The 27,145-nt window shown below is 40.7% G+C and overlaps 1 protein-coding gene across 2 annotated transcripts in view; it reads right to left on the bottom strand.

The window, feature by feature from the left end:
* CERS6 (ceramide synthase 6) overlaps positions 1-27,145 on the bottom strand; it is a 120,544-nt gene that overhangs the window by 24,898 nt on the left and 68,501 nt on the right. For both annotated transcript variants that reach the window (XM_038182291.2, XM_038182292.2), the window contains exons 5-7: positions 13,315-13,365; positions 11,049-11,141; positions 5,144-5,272 (exon numbers count right to left, since the gene is read on the bottom strand). In XM_038182291.2, coding sequence (XP_038038219.1) covers positions 5,144-5,272; positions 11,049-11,141; positions 13,315-13,365 — 273 coding nt within the window. The remainder of the gene's footprint in view (positions 1-5,143; positions 5,273-11,048; positions 11,142-13,314; positions 13,366-27,145) is intronic.

Genomic DNA, 27,145 nt, shown 5'->3' with positions numbered 1-27,145 from the left:
TTGAAATCTTACAATTTCAGATTCACAAAATTCTTCTAAACCTTCTTTTGAACTCCATTATTTTTGTGCTATTTTTGTCCCCAGCCTTTTAACCTACCCATCTCTCATCACCTTCCCAATATGCTATTCTTCTGAACCTGACCTAATAAAACACTTCCTTCTTTCCCATTGGGCTCCACTTTCATTTTCACCAACTATCCATCTTCCAGCTGCCCCATGCTCTCCATCTTCTAGTGTTTTTTATATACAAAATTTTCTCAAATCCTCTATTGTGCCCAATATCCTATATTCTCCCATAGTCTCTCTCTTTTCCTGGCCTCTATGGAGCAGTTTCCACCTCTAAGATTATACTCCCCTCTTTCAAATCTTTTTCCATGGCTTTCTACTGCTCCTGTTTCTTCCTTGCTCTCTCATTTTTGCTCTCCCAGCTTGTTGCCCTAAGCCTATTTTTACATGCTTCTCTCATATATCGTAATGCCATCTTTTGATTCCTTCCTTGGCGGAGAAGCCAGCTATAGAACCTTTAATCAAACTTTTATTTAAAACTTTGATCTTTCCTAAAGTTGCCTTGTCCTCTTACCTCTTTTCTTCTGGAGAAAACAGCATGTACAAGCAAGATGTTAAGGCATCTATGCTTTTTTCCAGAAAGTTCATGTGCATAAGCAAAATTACTTATTTTACAACATCTGCTTCAAGGAAGGAACAGTTTTTCTTTATGCTTTGTGCCAAAAGTCTACAGAGAGTCACTGCACAATTAAATACATGAAGAGCCCTATTAAGTGGCCACTGTCTGTGTCCCTCTGAGGGGACTGTATCCAGCTACTCTATTTCAGAAAATGCTTACTTGCACAGACTTTCCAGAGGGCTAAGAGGAAGCAAAATAACTACAGTTATGCAGATAGAATACTATTCTGAATGCAGAATTCAAACCAGAGAAGTCCCTAAAATGGTGAGATACTTTTGCATTGTCTAATTTTATCAGTACGAACACAATTAATCTGTAACTGTTGAATGCTCATGTCAGACAATCCAGATGCCAAAATCAACCTGTGCCTTAGGATATTTCATACTGTCTGCAATACTTCTGTTCAAAACCTGAACATAAAGGATATCCTTACTAACAGAAAACAAATTAGGGAGCTCACAAAATATGAGGAAAGCCACAAGTGCTGCAAAGAAATCACATGACTTCTGAATCAGTCTTATATTCTGCTGGACACAAATGAGTTTCCTAGCAGTTTGTACTCACAGTCTGGTTTAGGGAAAAGAGAACACTCTGGATGCCAACATGTAAAGCAGAGGAGTTTCTAACATCTTGATTTTCAGATGACTGAAAGTTCAGCTAGGAATTTTGGATGTATTTCCATGGTGGCAGCCTAAAAAAGCTGGTTTTATGGTGTGTGGAGCTGATATTGCCATAGCAACTTGTAGTAGTATCATGCCATTTCTCAAAAACAGTACAGCTGCTGGGTCATCAGTTCTCAAATAACAAATTTACAAATAAAATTGATACAGAACTACTGCTACTACAAAAAAAAAAAAAAAAAAGAAAATAAAAAAGGGGGAAAATGAGTATGTTGCTGCATGGAATTTGGCCACGTAGCACAATATAACACCATTTTCAAAGCTTAAAAACTGTGATGACAGCTGAGCAATCTAGCTCTTACAGACACCCTTGCTGGTCTATTTAAACCCATTTATATTACAGTGCAGCTGTTTGCCTTGGTCTAAAGTGTCCATTCCCTGCTCTTTTTGAAAAGTGTGTTAGGAAATAGCTGGAACCTGACAGAAAGGAATCTGGTGCAACAGTCAGCTATGTGAGGCTCATACACCAGAAGCAACCAACTACTTCACATCCATACGCTGGCATAAAAAATGTCAGTGTTCATTTGAAGTAGGAAGGTAAATGAATCTGGATCTCAAGGTCTCCAAATTGGTGGGGTTTTACCTACTGTAGTGGGTTAATTCACAGTGTTTCCAACCCACAAGCTGTACTGCAGTGCAAAGATCCTTAAGACCCCTTAAACAACTTAGGTAGGATGCTGAACATAGCCTCTCAGTGACCTAGGGTTCAACTTAAGCTAATGTACTGGTTTCCTAGGCAAGCAAGTGACCCTGTGCTTGGTCTATCCTTCAGTGGCCTAAGATAACTTTCACTGAGACCTAAGAGAACAGCCATGGATTCCTGAAAATCACAGAATCACAGATTGGCTGAGTTTGGAATGGACCCCTGGAGGTTATCTGTCCAAACAGGGGCACCTAGTGCAGGTTGCCCAGGACCGCTTCCAGGTGACTTATGAAGATCTCCCAGGGTGGAGACTCCACAACCTCTCCAAGCAACCTCTGCCAGTGCTCCATCACCTCCAAAGTGCTTCCTGATGTTCAGAGGGAACCTCTTGTGTTCCGGTTTGTGCCCATTACTTCTGGTCCTGGCACTGGGCACCACTGGAAAGAGTCTGGCTCTGACCCCTTTGCATTCTCCCTTCAGATATTTTTATACATTGACAAGATTCCCCTTGAGCCTTCTCTTCTCCAGGCTGAACAGTCCCAGCTCTCTGAGACTCTCCTCACAGAAGAGGTGCTCGAGTCCTTTGATTTTCTTGGTGGCCATACACTGGACAGTTTCCAGCATGTCTCTCTTGTGCTGGGGGGCCCAGAACTGGTCAGAGGACTCCACGTGTGACCTCACCAGTGCTGAGCAGAGGGGAAAGATCACCTCTTCTGACCTGCGGGTGATACTTCGCCTAATGCAGCCAAGAATACCACTAGCCTTAGCAGCAAGGGCACATTGCTGACTCACATTCAACTTGGTGTCTGCCAAATCCTGGTTCCTTTCCTGAAGAGCTGCTTTCCAGCTGGGTGGACCCCAGCACATACTGCTGCCTGGGGCTGCACAGGACTCTGCACTTCTTGTTGAATTCCATGAGATTCATCAGCCCACCTCTCCAGCCTGTCAATGTCCATCTGGTCGGCTGCTCAGCCCTCTGGCTGAGTTGTCCCTGAATGAGACAACATTCTCCCCCATTTCATCTGTGAATTTACTGAGGGTGCACCCTACCCCATTGTCCAGATTGTCAATGAAGACATTAAACAGGACAGGACTCTTTATTGACCCCTGGGGTACCCTGCTCACTACTGGCCTCCAACTAGACTTTGCACCACTGACCACTACCCTCTGGGGCACGGCTATTCAGCCAATTTTTGATCCACCTCACTGTCTGCTCATCCAGCTTTAGCAGCTTCTCTATGAGAATCTTATGGGGGCAGCAACCAAGGTTTTACTGAAGTCCAGGAAGACAATACCCCCTGCTCTTATCGAATTCTACATGTATGACTCTTCTTTACCTGCAAATGGCTTAAAATCTGTGGAAAAAAGTTAATTTCCAGTATTTCCACCAACACATACCACTTTTTGCAATAATAGCAAAACGATTGCATCCTCAATCAGCTTTTCATTGGGTGTATTCCATTATGAAATAGGTAGGTGGAAAAAGTCTAGTGGCCTCTGGAAATAGCTTTCCATTTCTACAAATATGTAACACACAGAACAGATCAGGTGCACAACTGACCCGTCATAGCAAGAAATTCTACCAGCTTCTTTTGCAGCTAAATATTTTTCTTCCTCTGCATTGACTTTCCATCACTAATGTCCCAAAGCATATGAGTCCATCTTCTCTCCTACAGCACTGGGGCTGTGACCCACTGCCCTGGCAGAAGAAAGTCTGTTGAGTTAGTCATAATGGCTCTCTTAGTAAATGCTTGCCTGGGGTTGTGATTCTTGTTCTTTATAAGTGGCTTTAGTATTTCCAGGTAAAACAGACTGAACAAATTGACTAGGAAGGCCACTAAAGACTATGTCTCATGGGGAAGTGTATTTGCTGAATGTTTTCATATCATGTGAGAATAGCAATTTCTCTTTCTTTTGGGCAGTGAATGAACAAGAGAAATTGATCAAAAATGTATATCTCAGCTTGCTCAGGCTAAGGTTTTAGCTAGCCTACTACAGCTACTCTATGGTAGTTTTCTCATTCCACAAGCACCAGTCTGATCTGAAATGAGCAATGTTAAGGATGTCCTTCTGGTGGCAAGAAAAGAGTAATGAAGAAAGTTTGGGGGAATTTGCAGGCAGTAGAATGGATATACACAGATCTGTTACTAAAACAGAAAAAAAAATGTAAAGATGTAATTATTTCTAACCACAGAAATACATATTCTCTGCTACCTTCTGCCTCAGGCAATCATGTGACTTCTACATTAAGAACGGATTAAAAAATAAAAACAGTTGCAGCATAATCAAATCAAAATGGCAGGATTTTGATTCTGAGATAGGTGAATCATACAGTGAGGCTGCGTTGTTGCATAACAGGATCCTTGAAACTACTTTAAAAATACTTGTAGACAAAACAGTTATTAATTGATCCTGCTGGAGAGTTCACAGAGCAATCCTAGCATTACTCAGAGCAGTCTAAAAATGGATACATGTACAGGATGAGAAAATCTCTAAATTGCCACTACAGAAGTTAGAGACCATCTTGACTGAAAAGAGCATCAATCATTCCCTCTTCTCCAAAGCCAGCTGTTTCATACTGGCATCTAGATGAGGAGGCACAGGAACCTGGAAAATTCTCAGGACCAGCACTGAGCTCATTGCCTGTACACAGAACAGCCGAGAAGCTGGCCAGTGCCCTCTGCTCAGCAAAGTACGGAAGAATCAAATAATGACACCTTGATTCTTTGAAAGACAGGATTCTCCCTCAACTCGTCACTTCAGACTGGTCAAGAAACAGGAGCTTCTATCCAACACAGCCACCGCTTTCCAGATTTCACAATCTTTAACTTTTGACATTACCATGTGATATTTAAAATCTACTTGTAACCCTCCACAGCATGTAATGCGTTACCAGACTCTGATCTATACAAGCAACTTACCAAGGGATAAACCAGCCTGAAAGCACAAACATGCACTGCTACAAATGTAATGTATTTGAGCAAGGAAATGTGCTATATTAATCACCACTACCTTCTTGAACTGGCCTCTTTGCTGAGGGAATAGTTGTTCTGCATAGCAAATAGATTCCAGCCACTGACACGTGAGCTCTCAGAGTACCATGTAGAGACACTGATGACACACGTATTTTCTCACCTCTAGGACAACATCGGCCGCATCATGGAGACATAAGGTCAAGGTTCCCACTCGTGTCAAATTGGTTACGTATGAGAAGGTTATCAAGGTGACTGTTACAATGTGATGTGTAAACATGATGCCAAAATCCTGGAGCAGCAAGAAGCAGAAAAAAAAATCAAAACAAAAAAACAACAGTGAACCAAACAGTGAGATTCAATATTCTTATACAAAAATGGATGGATATTTTTAAACCCGGCATTATGGTTATGTTACAGAAAGATCCTGCTACTTAATACATATATTTCACTTAGACTGAATAAAGTGGTAATTGTATGTTAACAAAAGGTAAAAAGATTATTGAAAGCTAGGAAATTCCTACACTTCTCAGTTCATAGTAATTTAACCAAATGAACCATTTATGACTGAAGTTACATTGAAAAGCCTCATGTACTTATAAATAAATTACACCATATTTTTTATACAGCAATCAACATGCAGCCTGCAAAATAATGCATCATTCACAAGAGTTCAAATAGCTACAGAAATACAAGAAACATATTTCCACCATGGTAAGAGCTTTTGACAGTCACCTGCCAAGCACAACTGAGTAGTTTCACAGCTGAGAATCCCAGTTCCAGTTTTTCACTTGTTTGTTTTTAATGAAGCTGCTTTGTCTTCACACAGCGTTGGTGTCAGAAAAGTCTTTAAATTAGCTGGTGCAGCTCCTCCTGCTCAGATCTAAGCTACTGCCTTCTAAATGATGCAGATTAACTGGTCTTAAAACCAGTAACTCAGAGTTATTTGGTCAGAAAGTAACTGTTACTACTGAAAAAAAGTGGGAACAATAAAACTCTTGGACCAGAAAATTCCCAGACACATGCTGAGGAGCAGGCAAAGCAGAGGGAAGGACCAGTCTGCCTGGCTTAAGCTCCCAGGTTGATTACTGGGAGAACAGAACCTATAGGGATGAGATTCTTCTCTGCAAGGCACCAAATCATTTTAAAAAAGAAAAAAATAAAATAAACAAACAACAACAACAAAAACAGCCGTGAGTATGTAGTATCAAAACCCTAAAGGAAAGGTCACAGACATCATTTGACTGGGGAGTACCTCCAAGCATCAGGTGCCCACCTAGCAGAGCAGCTCTCAGCAGTGGCCCTCATGCAGGGCTGTCTAAGGGAACAGATCCAGGAAGCCACGAGAAACAGCTCCTCCAGGCAAGCTCTTCTTCACCAAACATTTTGGGAGGCAGTGCTTGGCTTTGTGGCAGCTGTTATGTGCCAGTCCTGCTGAGCTGTCTCCAGCTGAGTGGCTCAAAGCAGAGAAAATGAAGCTGCGATGCGCAGCCTTTGGAGAGGCAGAACCTGGCTTGCAAAGGGAAGAAAGGTCTGAGGCTCTTCAGGGAAAGTGCTGGTGAGCCCCCACTAACACAGGGACAGCTGTAGCTACAGCTGCCCACTGCTCTCTCTCTCCAGTGCTGGGAAGAGTAACTAGCAGCACGCTGCCTCTCCCTGGGAATGCAGCAGGCACCTCTGTGTTAAGGGAATGCCGTGCCACTTGTACTTCCAGTACCAGCACTCACCTGCACTGCACACCTGGAGGCTGTGCAAAAAACCTGCAGCTGGAGCTGACTCACTGCCCTCATAGGGAAAGGACCTCCTCCCAGGAGCTGAGTAGCTATCAAGTGCTACAAGCTCCTTTATTTCTACAGCTACTCATCAACAGGCACTGCCAGTATTTCCAACACAAAGATGAAAAAACAAACCCACAACCAGACTAAAAGCATAAAATTGTATCCTAGCTTGATATACATCCAACATTCCTCAGCCAGATTATTTGTTCTCCAGCAGTCTGAAGCACAATCATATACGTTCAGCAGGCATCTCAAGCCACTGCTTTAAATCAATTTTCTTAAAACAGACTGAATAAAAGGAAAAATATAAGATGTTTTTCTCTTTCTGAGGATCTTACTGGAGAGTGGGGATGTGATATCTCAGTCATTTTAGTAACCAGAAATCCCCACATAGGGACCATTTGACCTTGCCATAATCAGAAAAACAAAGCACCTACCCTTTCCCCAGGAGTATTAGTAAGGTGCTAGCGTTCCCATATGGCCATTCTGCAGCCTAGCACTCTACCTGCTTCAGCTGCAAGTGCTATGGCACTGTCTTTTATTTTCCTGCTAATTGCAATTACATTTGCACGTTGGCAGTCCAAATGAGCAAGGAAGCCAAGCAGAAATTCTCCTCTGTTTTTATAGATGCCACATTCATGTTATACAATCACTACATTTCTAGTCCCTCTTGGGAACTCTTCAAGGCTTTCCTGACAATATGGATTATTCCTAAGCAGACCTAATGCTCTTGGGCAGCAGTCTTCTGCACTTCTGCATGAGACTACTTACAGAAATGCTGTCCAGGGAACTCCTTCCCTGATAATGTTTCTTAAAAGAGACAGCTGTCTGACCCTGCCAGTTCTGAAACAGAGATGCCGGACTGACCTACTGAAAATTGTTAGAAGAAAGTGGCAGTGTGATATAAATAAGAATACTCCTGTTACTCTGGTCTGTCCTTTCCCATTTGTGCCATTTCTTCATGTCAGTAATTATTACTATACTTGAAGATGCTATGTGTTAGATTTTAATTACACATAAAGGTAATGAATACACAGAAACTGATGTTGCAAGTCTCTATAATGTCAAGAGGCACTTGTGTTCCCAGCTCACTCAAGCACTTTCATCCATACACAGTAGATGAGTAGTTGTACAGGAACAGTTTCTTTTTTTCCTTTTAAAATATATTTTGAACTGTATGCACATTTGCACAAGATGCATTTATTTACAGCACAATTATAGCCTCCAGCTGTAACTTCTTAAAGATGGCATGTGCCTGCAGATCTTCTACAAACCTGTTAAAACAGTCTGAGGTTCAAGTTTTGTAAATTCCCTTAAATACACTGTTCAAATGTATTTGTAGCAAGCAATACTTCAGGTATTCAGAAAGCATGTTAAATAAGCCTCACTGCTTTTAAAACTTATCAGGGGCTTATGAGAGTAACACAGTTCACCAATCTAATTATCTTTCTCTGTGTTTTACAGAAAGGAGTATGGGAAGCAGGAGAGAGAAGATAAAATAATAATAATAATAATAAAAGATACTAGATCACAGTTTTTGAAAATGGATGGAAACTCTTAACAATAGAACATCGTTACAGCAACAGAGTAGATGTTTATGAAGCAAATAACACTCCATTATGAAACTGTAAAAGTTAATCTACTCAGTTCACTGCTTTAACTTGATGCCAGTAGCAGGTATGGGCAAAAGTCTTAAAATTTTGCTCATATCTCTTCAGCCAGGCAGAGACAATCTGGTGGAACTTATAAAATCTGAATAAAGATAAATGGGTATTTGAAAATCGGCATACCAATTGGAAGTCATTTTAAAGGCATGCATTTGTTGTTAGGGAAGAATAAAAGACTTTGAAAACAGTATGTAGCACTTCTCTTGAGCTACACAAAGTAAAAGACCAGTGCTGGAGTTACGGCAGTGCCAAGCACTGGCACTTTCAGAGAAGACCTACAGCACCTTGCCTTGAGAAAGCCAGCTGCATAAAAGCAGTTGGCTGAATTCCCGCAGTGTACGAGGCTGCCAGGGCACTTTTGATCCTCCCAGACTACAAGACGGTCCCTGTTGAATTTAAAACTATCTAAAATGATAACCACAACTTAGATAAAAGTATTTCTCTCACAGTAACAAGAAAATATCAACAGTTTTCTAGGGTTGAGAACTGTTAATCTGCTCTGCATAAACTATCATGAAGTATCGCCATGTCTGATATTAGCTGGCAAATATGCTGCTTCTTCCAGCTCTGTATCTCACGTTGTATACTGAGTACATTAAGAAGTTTCCACATTTTTAAAACTAAAATTAAACCTGCTCTTTAAAAGAGAACTATGATGGTGCTCCAAGAGCTGGTGTCTCTGTCAAGGTCATACTTCCTGCAGGCTTTGAAGCGTTAACTCGGTTGGCACCTTTACTTGCTGGCCTAGTGAAGTGAGGGTCTCGCAACGCACAGAGTAGCTTAGGAACATGGCCTTCAGGGCCAATCTGTTGTGACATTTCAGGTCTCAAAATCTGCCAAGTGCTTCAGTCTTGGGCCAATATCACACTTCTTGCCGTTGCCTTATTTGACAGGTTGAGAACTTGTAACACTTTTAGCCTTTCCTTGTTGGTATATATACCCATGTATTTGGGGCTCCTGAATGCCTGATGTGAGAGATCTGGGCGTTGAGGCTCATCTCATGTTTTCCTAGCACCATCTCTGTTCCCGCTAGCCTGATACATTGTCTGTCTGATATCCCTCTACATCCTGAGCTGTCTTGTCAGAGAGGACTTTCTGGCTTTGTGCTGTGATCCGGCTGACGGCTGCCATTGCCCTGATGCCCAGGAGCGTGTGCTACTACTGTTTGTCAACTACTGTAAGCTGCCAGCATTAACATTATTCAACTCACGGGTTTCCTTGACAGCTTGCATTTGCCCCTGGACACAGCAGTTTTACTGTCTGACACCAGCACATGGCCACATTTCTCCAGTCTGATCTTCCTAGTTATCAATTTTGTTTAAAATACAAAAAGAACTGCCTCCACAGTGCAAACTGGTTCGTGATCTCATACTTTATTTACATATATGGCATCTCTCTCCACTGTCTCCTGCAGGGTGCTTATAATGAAAGGCTTTTGACTTGCTATCACTGCACTACAGATACCGTGCTCCCACTCTGTTGGATGCTCCATGCTCAGACACCGCAGATGTATGGGATGCTGCTTTGACTTAGTGCTCTGGGGTCAAGCACTGCAAATCTGTGACTGAAGTGTTATTTAGCTGATAGCAATTCACTTCTCCACCTCCATCTCCCCTTCTATTTCCACCGTAGGCTGCCGAGAAGCCTTCTCAGCAGTCATTTTTATATGTATGTGTGTGTATAAATATATATATATATTTAAGTCATTTATATATAACAGAGAGACAGAATTGCAAAAGATTGTTTGCACCTATATATGGACAGGATCAGGCTTTAACTCTGTGCTCAGCTCACCAATGGGAACAAGCTCTCCAAGTCACAAGGGAAATAGCTATTGCATTTTCCCAGGAGATATATCAAAGAAAGGTGTTACTGACTGTTACAATGGACCTTTTCAGAATTGTACTTGACTATACCTAGGTGCTGCTCAGGTATCTTCCAACTACGTTTCAAGGAAAACAACTAGTCAGGAATCAATTAAATATTATTTAAAGATGTAATGTTGCAATTGCAATGTTGTTCAATTTTCCTCCCCCTGAAGAACAAAAAAGAGAAGTACAGCCAATGGCTCAGACCAGAGAGCTGAATGTGAATGTAGGGGGATTGATTAGATACAGCACATTTCTGCAGTGATAACCTCAACAATTATGAGGTTTGGTTGATAACTAAAGGTTAGATGTAGCATCAGTGTTTAATATTAAACATATCCCTTTTTTCCCCTGCCTGCACAGAATAAATTCAAAGCCTTCACAGATCTTACCAAAAAGATGGTATGAATTTATGAGGTAGCCTTGCTCTGTCAGTGATATATCATCATTTAACTCTTAGTAGAAATAATACATTGTATGTGATCAATTTCATTCAAGTCACTGTTTAAGAGCTGGAGATCTTTTCAGCTGATGCCATTTCCCTTTGAATATTTGGTTACACCAGGCTCTTCTTCCCGTACGCAGAAAAAAACCCCTGTACATCATAGTAACAAGGAACAGAATGAAACAAGCACTTCAACACCAGTTTCTCAGTGACAACTATCTGCAAGTTCCACTGCACAGATAATACAGATATTCCTCAGGTCAAGGTATGTGTTTAAAGCCTTCAATATTTTTAGTCTTGATGTTCTTACCTTTCTTTTGATGTCAATGAATTGAGAAAACATTAAGGACCAGTAGAATGACAATTCAACAATGTAGTAATAATGAAGGTCGGGCATCAGCGGCTGGAAGATGGAGATGAGAAAAGGTTAACAGAGGGTCTAACTGATATTACAAGTATCTGAGGTCTATAGGACAGATGTGCAATCATCAAGGGATTACTCAATTATGCATAAGCATACTATGCAAGAAAAATGATGATGGTTGCCTCTTTTGAACTTTGATGGTTCTGGAAAAAAAAAAAAAAAGCTTCCCAATCTACCCTCTTGACAAATCTTTACGGTATTGTAATATCGTAATACCAAAAAATTATGATATCCATTAGGAACCTAGAACAAACTAAATTCTGCCCATTCATACTCTGTTTTGAAAGATTACTTGAAACATCTTGGTGTACCTCATTAATGCGTGTATAAAGCACAGCAAAAGAAACAATAATAGAGCAGATTAAAGAAATATGATACCAGTATATAATATCATCTGCACATGTTAAAAATGTGACTTTTAAACAGGTTTAACTCTTTCTGATATTAAGGCCTTCCTTTAAAGATTGTAACCATTTTCTGGGAACATGTTAACATTTGTGAAGAAAAAAATATATAAATTTACCCAGGCATCTTGCTTGATAAACATTATTAAATAAATGTTTAAAAGCAAAAGAAGTAAAAATAACAAGACAGAGTTTTTTTCACAACCAAAACCAACCTGGGGTAACTTCAAAGGAGGTAGTTGGTGGCATGCATAGGGTGTTTAGCCCCCAGCCTACGAGGCAGTCCTAGGAGCTACTCTAATTTCCTCATGATTTCCTGCTAGTCATATCTTCCATCACAGACAGAGAGGGGCTCTGGCACAGGAGATGCTTCTGAGGGCATCTCTCAAGAACTATCTCTAGAAAACTGGTCCAACCAAACACCCAAGCAGGGCAAGAGCTATTTCAATTAGCAAGAGGCATTTCAGTTGCCTCTTTTATTCCCACTTCCTTTTGTAGACTGATTCTTTTTAGTTGAAAAACAGTCTTTAGGTGCCCACTGAATGTTGCCTATGGGTTATTTAAATATAGACATATGCTTATACTTTATGAAAATGTATACACTCAAAATCAGTCTTTTAAAGCTATTGCCTGGGCCAATACAATCCTTTTCTGATTTAGTGATACAGTCAGTAAGCTTTTAATTAGGTGTAATAAAAAGGGACAAGAACATGAGCTAGCAATGGTAGTAATGAGCTGCAACTATTAAATTCATTATTGCAAGAAAACTCACCAGGGAAAATCTCTAGTAAAACAATTAAGATAGTCAGCTGCTTTATTAACAATAACTTTAGAACTTCTATACCCATATACAATGATAATGGGGGGGAATGAGGCTTTCCCTCCATGAAAAGATCAACAGTGTTTAACTTAGTTAAGTTAACCAAGTTAACTTAGTTAAGTTTAGTTTAGTTTAAGTTAAGTTTAAGTTTAATTAACTTTAGTTTAGTTTAAGTTAAGTTTAACTAAGTTTAACTTAGTCAAAATACTAGGTTTCAGTTCCCTATAGACTTAATTCAATAGGACTGTTCTGCACTTATGGGTAAGTTGTCGCCCAAATGATTAAATTGACCGTATCTATTGTAAGTCCAGCTGTATTTCTGCAATGTTGTGTTGAATAAATTACAAAGGGACTGTAACAAACAAGAGATTAGAAGTTTTACTTAGTTAATAAAAAGAAGAGTCAAACTGAAAAACCAGTACGGAATCCTGATGAGCACTCAGTAGATTTTTTTTTGTCTCTGAGACAATGATTTTAATAATGGTTTTCATTACATAATTTCTGTTGGACCCTGTCAACTTGTAGCATGATTTTCAATATAGCAGGTATAATTACCACCCTCTAAGAGTTGTAACTCACTTTCTGAATGACTTTTCTCTATCTGCTGAATCTCCGGCTTTGCTAAAACTTTCAGCATCCTCAGAACTTTGTAAAAAAAATGGCCGTTCCTCCACTGTGGCAGATGTCTGCTTTCACAGTTAGATTTCCCAGATCTGTTTTCAGATCATGTGATTCATATCAAAATAGGTGTGATAGTTATATTCATATTTCCCATCTTGAACACAAACAAGACAGTGAGCATCTAACAATGTTCTGAAACACCATGGAGCCTCTTCACAGTAACATATTGCCATAGAGCTGCACCATAGTACAAACAGAGCACTGCAGAGATGCCATTTCTGATTTTAGGCAGCACTGTAGCTTTTACCTGATATGGGTACCCATTCCAGCACTGTCTGGTATTCCAAAGCCATGGTGTCTGAAAGAGAAAGAAAAAAATAAACACTCTGTACATAACATGCTGGACAAAATAAAAAACTGGGAGACATGCAGCTCAGTTACGTATCCTGTTTTGTTTCTTTTTTTCCTGTTTCCAAAAGACTTATACGATTATTTCCTTTTCAATGCCACAAGAGATAACAGAGCCTTTTAAATCTGTTCTTGTAAGCAGTTTTTTCTTTCAGAGTTCTTTAGTTTTATCTTCATTTTCTGTGCAACTGAATAGGCTCTATGTAGAAAACAACATATGGGCAAACCCTTCTACCCAACATCTTCAACTGTTAAATACGTCTACAATGGACAATAAGAAAATGTCCAAACCAGCAGTAACCAAGCAGCCACACTTCCCTTTTTAGGCACTAGCAGGAGCAACTCCTTTTCGCTATGCATGTCTTGCAAAGCACAGCTGCATCTCAGGTTCTGGAGGCATCTGGACTGAGAAACACACGTTACAGCACAAGTACCCACCCACTGGGTATCTCATTAGAAACACGAAAGAAAGCTGTGGATTCAAGATATTTGTGCAACTCCTTTACATAACCTTAGCTTCCCTACATGCGTATATAAGGGCGGCAGAACACTGTTAGGAGGTTCCCTGGATTAAGACACACATACCCTTACAGCACTACATGCTTTCATTAAGATCACTGTCCCAAACGAATCCCGTGTGTGTGGAAGAAAGCATTTTCTTGCTTTCACCATCAGGTGGAGCAGTCCAGCTCAGGCAAAGCCTAACAACACACGCATGTAAAATACAGTATGTGAGGAGCATCAAACCAAATAAAATGAACACTAAGCAGGATGTTGATCTGGAGCCTAAAGTCCTGAGCTGAGAATCAGACTAGTAGAGTCTTTATAAATAGGAAACATTTGTACCGTATTAAAATACACTACAAATGGCAGTCAGAATTATAGCCCAATTCCCAACTGGTACTTTAGTTCTAATTATGATTTGTCTTACACAATGTCCAAAGAGTCTTTGTGTGCTAACTGAAGTAAGATGACTATTAAAGGCTCTTCCTAGTTTTTTGAATGCATCCTTCACTCAGAAAACAAAACAAAACTTGCACACCTACACCCCCATTGCTCCTCAAATGGAAAGGGATACTTGTTACAATAACCTGAGCAACATTTACAAGTAACAGACCTCCTGGAGTTTCTGATGTGCCTCTCATGAGGCTGTAAGAACAGTAAAAGTCCATTGAAATCTCTCCATCTCTCTGTTCGGGACAGCAACCAATTCATCGGTTCAAACTTCTCTGTGGTACTTACTGTGGTGAGTGAGTTCTTTTCATTTCCCACAACAAAAAAGGTCTTTGGAAACAGACACAGACTCTCTGAAATTGTTTCTAATATACAGAATTTTTGTCTGACAGCTGCCTAAATTAGAGCCATACAAATATTGTAGGATAATTCATAGTTTTAGCCAGGTTTGAAAAGCTGTAACTGTCTTTCATATCAGATTCAGCTAGAACTAAGAGATGCTTCCTACCCAATTATTTTGCTATCTAAATTACAGGTGCTAGGAAAAAATGCACATTTTTCTCTGTCAAATATTATGATGTATTGAGGCTTCTTATGAGAGATGCTTGCTATAGGAGCTAGCTGCAGATACAGAGGTCTACATTCAATTAAAATGCTGAATACTAAATAAAATAAGCCTCACTGGAAGAACCCAGAAAGACTTTACCACAAAGCCAGAAAGGATACCACAAATTGAGAAGCAATGCACTCCATGCATTATTATTAAGTCTCAGAGACCAATACTGTGCAGAAAATCTGCTGCTTCTGAGCCACAGAAGGCTCAGCAAGCCACGCTGCGACCTCCAGCAAAATGCTTCCAAGTTGCTGTTTGAAAACCTAATGGATCCTAGGTGGGCATGAAGCAGGCAGTGAGGGCTAACACTGGGGGGGATCTACGCCACCTTCCCACCTCTCTTCCCTTCCCTGTCTCCCCTGTTTGACTTGCCTCAGCTTCTCAGAGTCGACCCTAACTGCTGTAGTAGCACTGGACTTTGGTTGCAGTTGCCCTGGAGTGAAGAGGTTAAGAAAGAGCACTTAGTGTAAGCACAACCTCCCCATCCCACCTCCACAATCAATGCAGCCCTAGCCTGAAGCTCACTTCTCCATGAAGACGTGGTTCCAGCTGGAACAGTGGGGTGCGTCCCTTAGTGACCCCCAGAGCTGAGGGATACTCTGGGTAGGCTGTGGTTGGAAGGAGAGAATCCTGAACTGCAGTGCAGCACCTAGACATGGGCGAACTAACCAGAAGGGAGTTGATGCAGGCATGCTCAGGGCTCAGCTGAACCCTGTATGCACTCACAGGAGAAACCCATGAACCTTCTTGCACCGGACAAGCTCACTGCTGGGCAGAGCCCAGCTCTACCTGGGAAGTCCCACAACAGACTGGGAGAAAAGGTCACTGGCTTGGCTCGGCAACAGACCCTTTCTTGATGAACAAAAGAAGCATGCTACTGTTTCCACTACCTACTGAATACCCAAATATTGAGAACAAGAAGTAAAATGGAAGTGTAATGCCTGGGGAGGAGGTGAAATGCAAGGAACCTGATAACAAAAAGGCTTCCTGAAGCTGGAAACAATACTAAAAACTTCAGTACCAATAATGTCAGGCACAAAGCACCAGCCCCAGTGCTGAAATCCTCCCTTACATAACAAAGGAGCTCAGATGGAGACTTAAGCTTTACCACACTTCAGTAAAGTGTCTGATCAGTGAGGTATCAGTGACAGTGAAGGATGACAAACAGCTGTTGAATCTGCTGTCATTTACAGCATCAAGGAAAAAAACTCCTTTCTCTTACTTTCCTTATAGGAATATCTGTCAAATGCTCCATCAAACGTCTCTCTAACACTGTGATTAAAGAGAGCAATAATAAATCCCCTTCCATTTGTGATCAAGATTTTATCTGGCTTGCTTAATGTACCTGGATACAGCTTTACATGATTTTGTCTCCGACAGCTATAGGCATTATAAAGTGCAATGGAAAATAGTGTTTTTAGCATCAATTAAAGTCAAGGTAACAAATACTTTTGGCAAGTATCTACCCACCTCACTAGTTTTTGGCTGATACATGCACAGATACCTTATGGCACTTGTACTTCTACTTTCATCAAGTTAGAGCAGGTTCTTGTTCTTTGTGGAAACAAGTAGTACAGCTGAGGCCAGAACATTTCCTCTTGGTCAGCATTTATTAACTGAGCCCTGAAAATGCTGTGCTAATTTGTTTTTAACCTTAGACTGAAAGGTTTGTCATCTTATACCTGCATGTTGTTTCCTCTGTTCCCCATGAGCAGCTGTGTGCTCTCACCGCAGGCAGAACACGATCTCCTGCTCAAGGTGACGGCCACCCCACCATTTTCCAGGCTTTACAGCTTACCTATGTGGGAGTGCAATTGTGACAGCAGGGGAGGAGGAGACTATAATTTTTCTGTTGACTGCAACGCATAAAAGTATTTAAGACTTCCACCTATTTTTTATTACCCAGGAACTGAAAATTTCGTGCTTTTAGTGAACAGCACCTTTCAGAACATCAGCAGAAGGACAGTTACTCACAATTAACAGTTCTGTTTTTTTGTTTTGTTTTGCATTTAATCTTCTTCATGCTTAAATTAAACAGTATCTCACTGTTCACTTTTTTTCCAATTAAGGTTAAGAAATTTAGCACTTTTTCCTTATTCAGTATATTAATAGGCATTCTTCTATCACATCACTTGGTCGAGTAAGTACTCACTTAGAGGGAATTTACTTGAATTGCCTTTTTTTTTTTTTTCCCCTTTATAACACCTGCATCCTCTTGGCATGGTAAGCTGAATGGCTGTTGACATTAGAGGGAAAGCCAGATCACCGTGGCAGCTCACAAAGCATCCCTCTGTAGTTTCCCACCCCAGAGGCACTACTTTGTGGTGCATAAGTGACCCCGCCCTCTTATGGTAAGACCGAGAGACTTTTCACAAAGTGCATCTCTGCAATTCCAGCCTCATGGTGGCTCCTGGCTCCCTTCCCCATCTTCTTTCTTGGGCTAATGGCGCAAGAAAGAAGCAGCCTTCCTCTCATAAGAAAAATACACACCAATGAAAATGCATGCTTCTGCATGTAATGGACAAACACTGTTGTTTTTCTAAGCTACAGAAAAACTCCCAGATATTAATTGTTGTAAAGCAAATCACAGCTGAACAGACACAGGCTGTTGCAAAGGAAAAACAATAAAGGAAAATAATGAGAAGCTCTTCCTTGCTAATAAAATTTATAAACTGTGCATTGATTTATTATTACTAAAATAAGCAAAATGCATTGAGTTGTAACCCATGTCCTTTAGTCATTAAGCCTATCTTTATTAGCTCTCTGAATGTACTCCAAGCACTGCTTCGATTAAAAAATAGCCAAGAAATGCTGAGAAAATACTCTGTTGTTATTTCTTCTTTAGAGAAGCAAAATGGAATTAAAATCCACATTTAACTAGACCCGCTGGGGTAAAACACTCACATATAGTGGCATAGCTTGGATACTCTGCAAGCCACACACACAAAAAAACAAACAAACAGGAGACTTGGAGAACTGGCCTGTGTTTCTGTCCATGTAGGGGCTGTTAGCTGCTTTATTAAAATCAGTCACCTTAGGCATTCAGTTTATACAGCTCCTGTGGCATCTGCTGGCAAGCTTAGCAGCCAAAGTACTGGATAGCCAAGAGATACTCATCTCAGAAGAGTTTCTCTGGTCAAAGATGTTCCACTTTTTGTTCATTGCTGCACTCAGCCGCAGTTGATGGCCTACAGCAACAAAGCTGAGACCGAGACCTTGGCCCTGTGCCACTTCAGCAGAGAGGATAATGACCAGGGAGTATGAGAGTTTGAGCCCTCAGTCTGTGTCAGATTTCTGGAAAGGCTGCCTTAACCAAAAAGCCATTTGATATTCTAGAGGAGATGTGGCATGCACATTCCTGTGGAAAAGTTAGTGATGCATCACTACTGATTTTTCAGGGGGATGATGCGAATGAAAACCTCCAGCAGTTCTCGGCAGCATCCTTTTCAGTTTCAACCAGAAAAGTAACTTTTATTTTAAACTTTTGGGCACATCGCTCTTTTTATTATGATCATTTGAACACCAGCGGCACATTCATGATTATCTGGATGTTGGTAAGGGCTCCATTTTCTGAACGTTTCTTTCAGTATTATTATGATTATTTTCACAATGTGACACAAATGAAATGACATTTCTTTTCTTCCACAAGTATCAGCATTTTGCAGCAAGTTTTTCTCCAGCAGAACGAAAAATAAACTCTTCCTCATTTTCCTTGATTTTTAGATTTACAAAGGAATAACCAGAACGCTGTGCGTCAGCTTTTCAGTTTCTATGGCCTTCCCTAAATTTACCCAGCCTCTTAGGACTTCACACTTAAAATGTCTCAGAAACTTTCTGTGATCATTTAGAGATGTTTTTAACCTGTTCTGCTCCAAAAGACACCCTACATAAAACAGAATCTGAACCATACTAATATCATTCCTTGTTGTGGTTGTATTTATTTTGGTACTAAAGTACTTCTCATACTGAAGTCTCACCCATTTAAAAATCACATCAGACAGCTTTCAGCATCCAGTGGCTGTCGGGACAGGCATTTTATTCAGGATGTTAGCAGCAAACAATGCCAACAGCACTGGCTGGTTTTGTTTATGGCAAGATAAACTGTGGAGTCATCAGACAAGGCTCTCTGCAAAGACAGGATTTAACCGCCCCCAAATCACTAAGTACTGACAATGTGAAATGGAAAAATCCATGGCTAACATTTTGTATCAACTTCTGCACACTCTTCTTCCCAGTGACTTGTGGTTTGGTTTGCTGCTCACACCAGGAATAGCATTTTCATAAATTCTTCACAGACCCAAGCAATCATTCATCATATTTCTTGGCACAGTTCACAACATAAGTGAAGACAGTATGACACATTGCCGATGAAAATCCTGAGGTGCTCTTTTCATATATTATGACTGAGCAAACTGTCATAAGTTTCTGCAGAACTGTTATTGCTCTAGAGTTTAGTGCTTTGTGTCTGCAGAAATGAGGTGCTGGGAAAACACACTTGCAATGTAGAGCCCAGCCGCTCCCCTTAGCAATCTGCAGTGCTGACTTCCAAACGTAATTAAAAATGATACTTCTACTAATCGGAAACTATAAAATATACAGAAGGACACATTCCAAGGCCAAGATTAACAACAATCACTGAAAGATGCACTTGACATTTCAAATGCAAATGTATGCACAGAAGTATTTTTAGAAAAAAATACGAATTCAAATTCAGATTTATTTACATAAAATAATTTCTGGAAAGGCAGAGTAAGCTCAATGCAGCACATACATCCACTTTTCCCTTTGCAGATATGATGTACATGTATGTAGGTCTGTTGTGGCATTTATGTCTTGTGCTGATAAACACACAATTTCAACTTCCAAATGATGTGGAAAATCACTCCCCTGTACTCTGAAATGAAGATGGCAAAAGGAAGCGATAATTGTAGAGGATGGGAAAGGGCCCTAATATCTGCCAAAGGATGGAGGTGTCGGGAGGGAAGAGGCCTGCACCATTTCTAGCAGTTGACACTCATTAGAGCCCCCTGGGTGAAGTTTTGCATGCATTGAACAGAACCAAGGAATTCTGCAGCCAGAGAGGCTGGTAGCTGCAGCACCTCCTCCCCTTGCTCTGATCAGCAGTCCTGCTACTGAGTCTGGTCATCAAACAGTTGGGCTTGTTTGAGTACCTTCTTATTCTGACACTTCCTCTTCTGCTTGCTTTGTCATGAAGAGGCTGGGCTGCCAGTGATACCTAGATAGTTTAGAGCAGCTGAAGGTCTATGGAAATGTAGAAGCTGGGCTAAAGATCCTGTTTGTCTGTGCATAACAGGTTTCCTAGTGACACAACTCAACGTATTTTGTACTTACTGCACAGTAAGAGGAGTGCACAAAAAGTAGCAGACACGTTCAGCAGAGCACTCCAGATGCCAGATAACACTTTGGGGAAGCAAAGCAGCTGTAAACCCATTAGCTTTACAGCTGCCTTGTGTTTTTTTGATCACAGAGCCAGACCACACCAATTAACCTAGAATTTGCATCTAAGAGGGCATTTTTGAATTTATTTTATTAAGACAGACAACATGCAACCATGGCTCTGGAATCAGTTTGAAAAGAACAAGTGTTGAGGTTTACACTTGGCAAACCATAGCTCTGTAAGAGGGTGAACTGCACAGGGTTATACATGTAAGAGACCAAAATAAATCCCAAGAGAGTATTATTAAAACAGATAAACAGGTCAGTTCACCCCTGGTAGCTGTGCAGTGCTCCAAGATCGCTGCTAAACTATGGGATGTCAGGATGCTCCTCGCTTTCCTACAGGATGCAGCTTCAACAGAGCTCCAGGGTTTCCAGCACACTCTGCTCTGACACTACAGTTACCCAAAGGCACACAGGAAAGTGGTTAATAATTAAACTCATCATTACATATCTACTTTCTGTAATTATACCTACTATCTGTGGCTGATCTGCCAGAAGAGTACATCTGGCTGATTTTGACCAGCTGCTGATTTCCATGCCATTTGCTGAAGGGAAGCATTCACCACATCCTACGTTGTCATCCTACATCATCCTACTGACACTGACTTTTGGAAATCCCTGGTGAGCTTCATTCCTTCCCCGGACTTGCTGTGTGCCATCAGGACTTGATTTACTGACATGTTATGAGCCCCTGGCTCACAAAGGGAAGCAGAGTCCATCTCAAGTAACAACAAAACAACTCTTTCCTGACTGAGCACTAAGGTACAATTTCAAGCACAAAAACAGATGCTTAAGGTAGAGATATTTATGAACTTATACTGCCTGCCAGAAGAAGACTGTATAGAGAAAAACAGAACAAAATCCCCTCCACTTTCCACTCCTGCAACAGCCGTGTTTTTCTGGAGGTTAGCATTGGCAAATTGCAGAAAGGTCTCAAAATCATCCCTGACATCTGAAAGGTAGGAAGTTACTGCAATTGCAGAATTTTGAATAGGAAATACAGGACTTTTCCAGGTCACAGGGCCAAGATTTAACCCCAGGGATAAAAGAGTGTGTTAGAAACATCCGGTGCTGTTACCTGGTGAGGAAATCTTCTAGCAGTGATCTCCTCTCACTGCTGCTACTAAAATCCTGACAGAGTAACTGACCCACTCCCAGACGCAGAAGCAGATCAAGTCTCAGGAGTGGCTGTGGCAGCACAGCTCCATCCAGACAGGCTGCTGCAGCAGGCAGCCTGAAAGTGCCTGTTGTGTGCCTCTCCAGCCCCACTGAGGTGATGTTCACTAGAAGACCAGTTTCTATAAGCAGTTCCATCACTGGGCACAGCTAAAACAAGGCATAAGGATGGACTAAGGCAGCCTCTTTCCCTCCTCCTCCTGCAACTGCTGCATTTTTCTGAGGTCAGTGCACGTATACTGGAGCAGGGCAATTCACCCTCGGGGTGCTGGCGTCCTCAGCAGTGTATTTAATAATGCCACAAGTAGTGGGAACTGCCTGGGAAAAGGCCAGTGGGGAAACCTCAAATACTGTATTTTCCTCTAGCAGAATAAAAGACTGTGGGAAAACATTAATTAATTTTAATGTAAGAATACAGTTTACAAGGCACTGCTTCCTGCCCAGTTCTGAGCCAATGGCTCTGAGAACATTTACTACACCAAGCAGAGTAAAATGGACATCTTAAAAGATTTGGGAAATTATGTTGCCTAAGCCTATATAAACTTTTATGTTGACTTTTCTTCTTTTATTTCCATTTCTCCTCCTGCTGAGGAAGTGCGTAGATACAATCTTTTGTTGTTTCCATTTGTCGTCTTCCCACTGGATCCATTCAGACATAACTTCTGTTTTTCTTATGCAGCCCTCTACTAAAACAGCTAGCAAGAAGAGTGGCTGGTAGAGATGGAAGCAAAGGAACTGTGCTGGTGTTTTATAACTGCTCAATTAGTAATTAATTTTGGATTAATATCATGAACTGTAAGTTCTGGGCACAACAAACACCTAGAGTAGCTGGGCAAGAAGGAAGAGTTTGCTCCCTCACTTTCCTGAACCATACAAATCTCAAGGAAGAAGAAAAAATCTATAATCCCTGGTGAAACTCCTTATTTAAGTTACACGTGAAACGACAGCAGTTAAGAAAACAGAAGCAAAACTCATAATTAGATTTGAACTTAAAGGAGTATTTCCAGATGATAAAGTCTGCCATCTCCCACAACCAGTAACTGAGACCATCAATAGGCAGGAAGAATGAGGTAGCTTTACGAAAAAATTAATTAGGAAGCTGTGGAAGGTAATACAATACAAGAAAAAAGAAATGCTCACTGAACTACCAGTAACGTATCTGTTTATCTGGTAAGCTTCTTTTCCCTAACACTCAAAGGGTGAAGTGAAACAGCTTTATGACTCGAAGCCTTATACTGTAAAAATACACAGTGATCTAAAGGTCATATTAGCTTAAATGAAGATAAAGTTATGGGGCTCCAAGTCACTGCCTCAACAGTACGATCAACTCAATCATGGCGATTCAAAGCACCAGTTGGATTATTAATAACCTGCTCTTATATCCAAACGTGCACTCTTTGCTCAAGTGTAATTAGCTGTGGAAAATAGGACAGCTTTGTTCATCTGAACAGTAAAATAGGAAAGCTCCTGCAGTAGCAGAGCACTGTTCTAAATACTTTGCTAGAGGTAAGAATGAGCTACAGTAGTTTCCAAATGAATTAAAGCTATTTTTATCCTAAAGTTGGTCAAATAAAACGCTTCCAGAATTACTTCCGCTAGATCTGCTATTTTTATATATAGGACATTGAAAACTCCATGTCTTTCAGAAAGCTGGTAAGTGTTGTGCTCAAGTCAAGGCTGGTTAGCAGGCTGCAGCAGGACAAGAGCCCTGCCCTGACCAGAGCAGCAGCGTAAGGTGCAAGCACTGACAATGTGGGGCATGGCTCCCTACCACCTTAACTCTTTAAACTGTTGATTACAGAGCATTTACTCTGGTGTCCGTGGATATTAAATACCCCCAGCTGGATACCAAACAAAGAAAAATTCAATTCTAGATATATTTTAAATTACTGCGTCGTTTTTCATTCCCTTGCTTATGTCAAATTTGTCCTCATTGTCATTATGGTATTCATTAGGAATATCATTGATAGTCTCCTTTTGCCTGTTTCTTTCAAAAAACCTTTTATTTTCTTTCAGCCACAAATAAATTCTGCCATCTGGCCTAGCTTTGTCGTCTTTTGCCTGATCCAGTTATTATATTAACTTCAAACGGCTTACACAATAGATTATTTCCTATACTAACTGACCTTCTCTTACAAAACCTCAGTGTCCAAACTGCATTCATTCTTCCCTGTTAATGTATATTGAAGTAGTGGAGTAATTTAAAATTAAATTTCTCTGCTGACTTTGATCTTTCTCACAGCATGATTCATGATTTATATTTCAGATAGCCAAAGCACTCTATTAATCTCTCCTAAATGCCCTCAACCATTTTTATGCCCTTTTGAAAGAGACATCTGAAACAAATTCCTTTTCCATTAGATGGATCTAACTTTGGTCTTGCTGGAAACCTTTTCTACTCATGATACTTAAAATTGCAATACAGCATTTCCATTTTTCACAATGGCATCCTTTAGGAGACTCTGACACAAGTGCTCTTCACTGTTTTCACAGCAAATTAGAAATTATGTTATTTAGCACCCAATGCTGAGCCCCACTTTCAGGAAAGAAATCAAACTAGATTGGATTTTAACATCCAGTATTATTTTAGCTTAACAATTTTCATTACTTACAAACACTGAGCAATTTGTTTTTCCAATTAAAAAATAAATAAAGAAAGAAAAACAGCCCAAATCTATTCTAGAGCAAGTACAATCTGACAAAGGCAAGCTTCATTTCCTCCCTGAGTGGCATACATATCACATTATCCTTCCGTTAATAGAACAGTAAAATATCAAATATCAGTGTTGTGTTAAAAGCACTCCAGAGTGGTGCCTGACATTCTTCATTTAAATGAGAGTATTTATCCAGTATGGGACAGATAAGCTCAGTGAACAAAAGCAGTTACAAGGCTTCAGTAATGGATAATATAACAACTTTTCGGCCCTAACATGGGAAGGAAACACCACAACACACACAGACTAGAATACATGCCCAGCTGAATGCCTACTTCGCTTAATTCAGGAGTGGAGGAGAGAGGGGAAGCAGAAAGGGCTCTGGAGCAAACCTCCTGCTGCCAGCTGCTGTCACACTGCTGTTTTCTACAGCCAGGTCTGAAATAAACCAGGGTGGCAGATATTTCAAAAACCCATGCTTTTGTACCTCAGAGCTAAAAGGAGAAGAGTTTGGCCCAGCTTAATTAGTCTCATAAGAATCAAACTGTCAGATATGTTGTGTACTCACAGCAGTGCAAATGTTTCTGAGATACTGTGCTTCTCGTGTCTTTCTGCTCATCAGAATAGCCAGAAGCAACAGCTTCATGGAGAAGTACATGCAGGAACATGAAATGGAAATAAGCGATAAGCGAAGTGCTGCCCATTCCCATCCAGCTTGTTTTTTTCCACTCCAAATCAGGTAGGTCACATGCAACATGTTCTGTAAATAGTTTTCCAATAGCTGAGAAACTTTTTCAATGGAATCAAGTTTGTTCTACTGATAGAAATACCAAAAACTATGTCAGGCATTGTACGTTTTCAATTAAATCAGTAGGATTAGTATCGAATCCCTGGATGTGATACCAAATTCATCTGCAGTGTTGCTCCATGCAAGTGTAAGGAGTTTTGACCAGAAACGTATTCTGCTGCCATCGAATTCCTTAGGTGCTTCAGAGGTAAGCATAAACTAAACCAAACTTTCTATTTGTTATTCATCCTATAATAACTTTTAATGCTCATCCTCTTGTCCTGTAGAGGAAGCAGACACAGGCAAGTACTACAGTGATTTATTTGTCAGGTTGGCAGCTGCTGGTGTTTTGTATCACATTTTTTTCTAATACAGTTTAGATCTGCCAAAAGCAATTCCTACCTGTGATGATTTTTTTTTGTAACATTAATCAAAAAAAAAGATTAAAAAAGCCACAGCTACCAATTGCTAGCTTGGCAAATTCTGCTGTCACAGGTGATCCTTGAAATAGGACAGCTTCTAGTGGGAAGAACTGTCAGTACTTTAAGAATGATGTACGTCATGTTACAATTCCCATACAATTCTAAGGAAAAACATATATTCTTTACTGCTAATGACAATAGAAGCCAAAAGCACCCCACAAAGGACGTTCTCTTTGCACTGCAGAAGACTTGCACGAAGAATTTGAAACTATTTCTGTATTTAAACTCTTGTTATTCCCTCCAGAAAAATATTGTTAATATTCTAACTAAAACTCAATTTAAACTGCAGCACAGGCTTCAGCCTTTCTTTTGTAATGCTGAAAAGGTAGTTTCATAGTCCCAGGTCAAATTAAAATCCCAAAGTCCAAATAAATGCACTTGGCACCTCCATATCCATTGGTTTCAGAAATCATGAGTTGCTTGATCGGTGCATCCGGAAGGGAGCGGCAGTGCAGCAGTGCTGTCAAAGTGATCGTGCAGCCCAAGGGCTCTTACCCAACAGGACATTTCTGAGCCATCAGACTTGTAAAACGCAAGGCTCTGGGGAAGCATGGCATCAGCACTATATAGTGGTTGGTTATACTTTCGTACCCTGTAAGAATGTATAGTTGTATTTATACTTGCAACCTAATTTGCAATAATGTATGAACATTTACAGCCCACTGACTGCAGGCTTCATTTCAAACATGATAATTTCGAAAACTATTTCCCATTTTTCTTCAGTTCCAATTTCTTCAGTTCTCAAACCAGTGCCAACTTGAGTAACATAAGCTTGTTTAAAAGCACAGTGAGTGATCTTCTCCTTTATTAGCTGCTTTGTTCAGCTGCAGACCACACAGTACCATGACTTGGTGTGCACAGTAACCATACATACGGTGCAGCTTCCCAAGTAAAGCAGTTAAAAATGTCAAATTTGGAACCTGTCATGAAGCTAAAATGAATCCTTTTCAGCAACGTGTATAGAGAATCAGTGACATTAGGAAAAGAAAGCTATTCACAGTTGTGCGCCGCTTGACTGTTTGAACAACTCTTTGCAGATGCAGTCACCTTTGCTGCAGCACAGCTGCTGGCTCATGAAACTGACAGGAAGACTTCAAAAGCATTCCGAAAAATCACAGTTCAATAAAGCATTGCAACCAGCGTGAGGCTTTTGAGAAAGTCACCATGTACCTCTCCCATGGCGTGACTACAGCAAAAAGTCACTGGACAACTGAGGAGGACCAGCTGGCTTCAAAGCAGCTGCATCCGGGCTTCCTTCCTCAGCACATTCAGAGCCGGTCGATCACAGCAGCAGCCGACGTCCATCCTGCTGAACCTTCAGGCTACAGGGCACGGCATCAGTAGGGTTGAGTCAGAAGCACCCCCAGTCCCACTAGCACTTTGGAAATTGCAGTGTACAAAGACAATTCCTCAGATGTATTCTCTCCCTGTTGTAGAGAACTGAAGGGAACAGTTAGCCTTCGGAAGGATGGCACTCCCTGGAGCACTTCTGCTGGAACATGACTTACCAAGATTGTAAAAGCAAGGTCACTGCTATCTGTTTCTTCAGGAAAATATGTTGATACTACGTAGGATGATCATGGTAAAAAGATGGCAGCAAGAAA

The sequence above is a fragment of the Anas platyrhynchos genome, chromosome 7 (assembly GCF_047663525.1).
Source record: "Anas platyrhynchos isolate ZD024472 breed Pekin duck chromosome 7, IASCAAS_PekinDuck_T2T, whole genome shotgun sequence".
In the NCBI taxonomy this organism is placed as follows: domain Eukaryota; kingdom Metazoa; phylum Chordata; class Aves; order Anseriformes; family Anatidae; genus Anas; species Anas platyrhynchos.
Note: the sequence above shows the minus strand (reverse complement) of the source record. Positions and strands in the feature narration are given on the sequence as shown.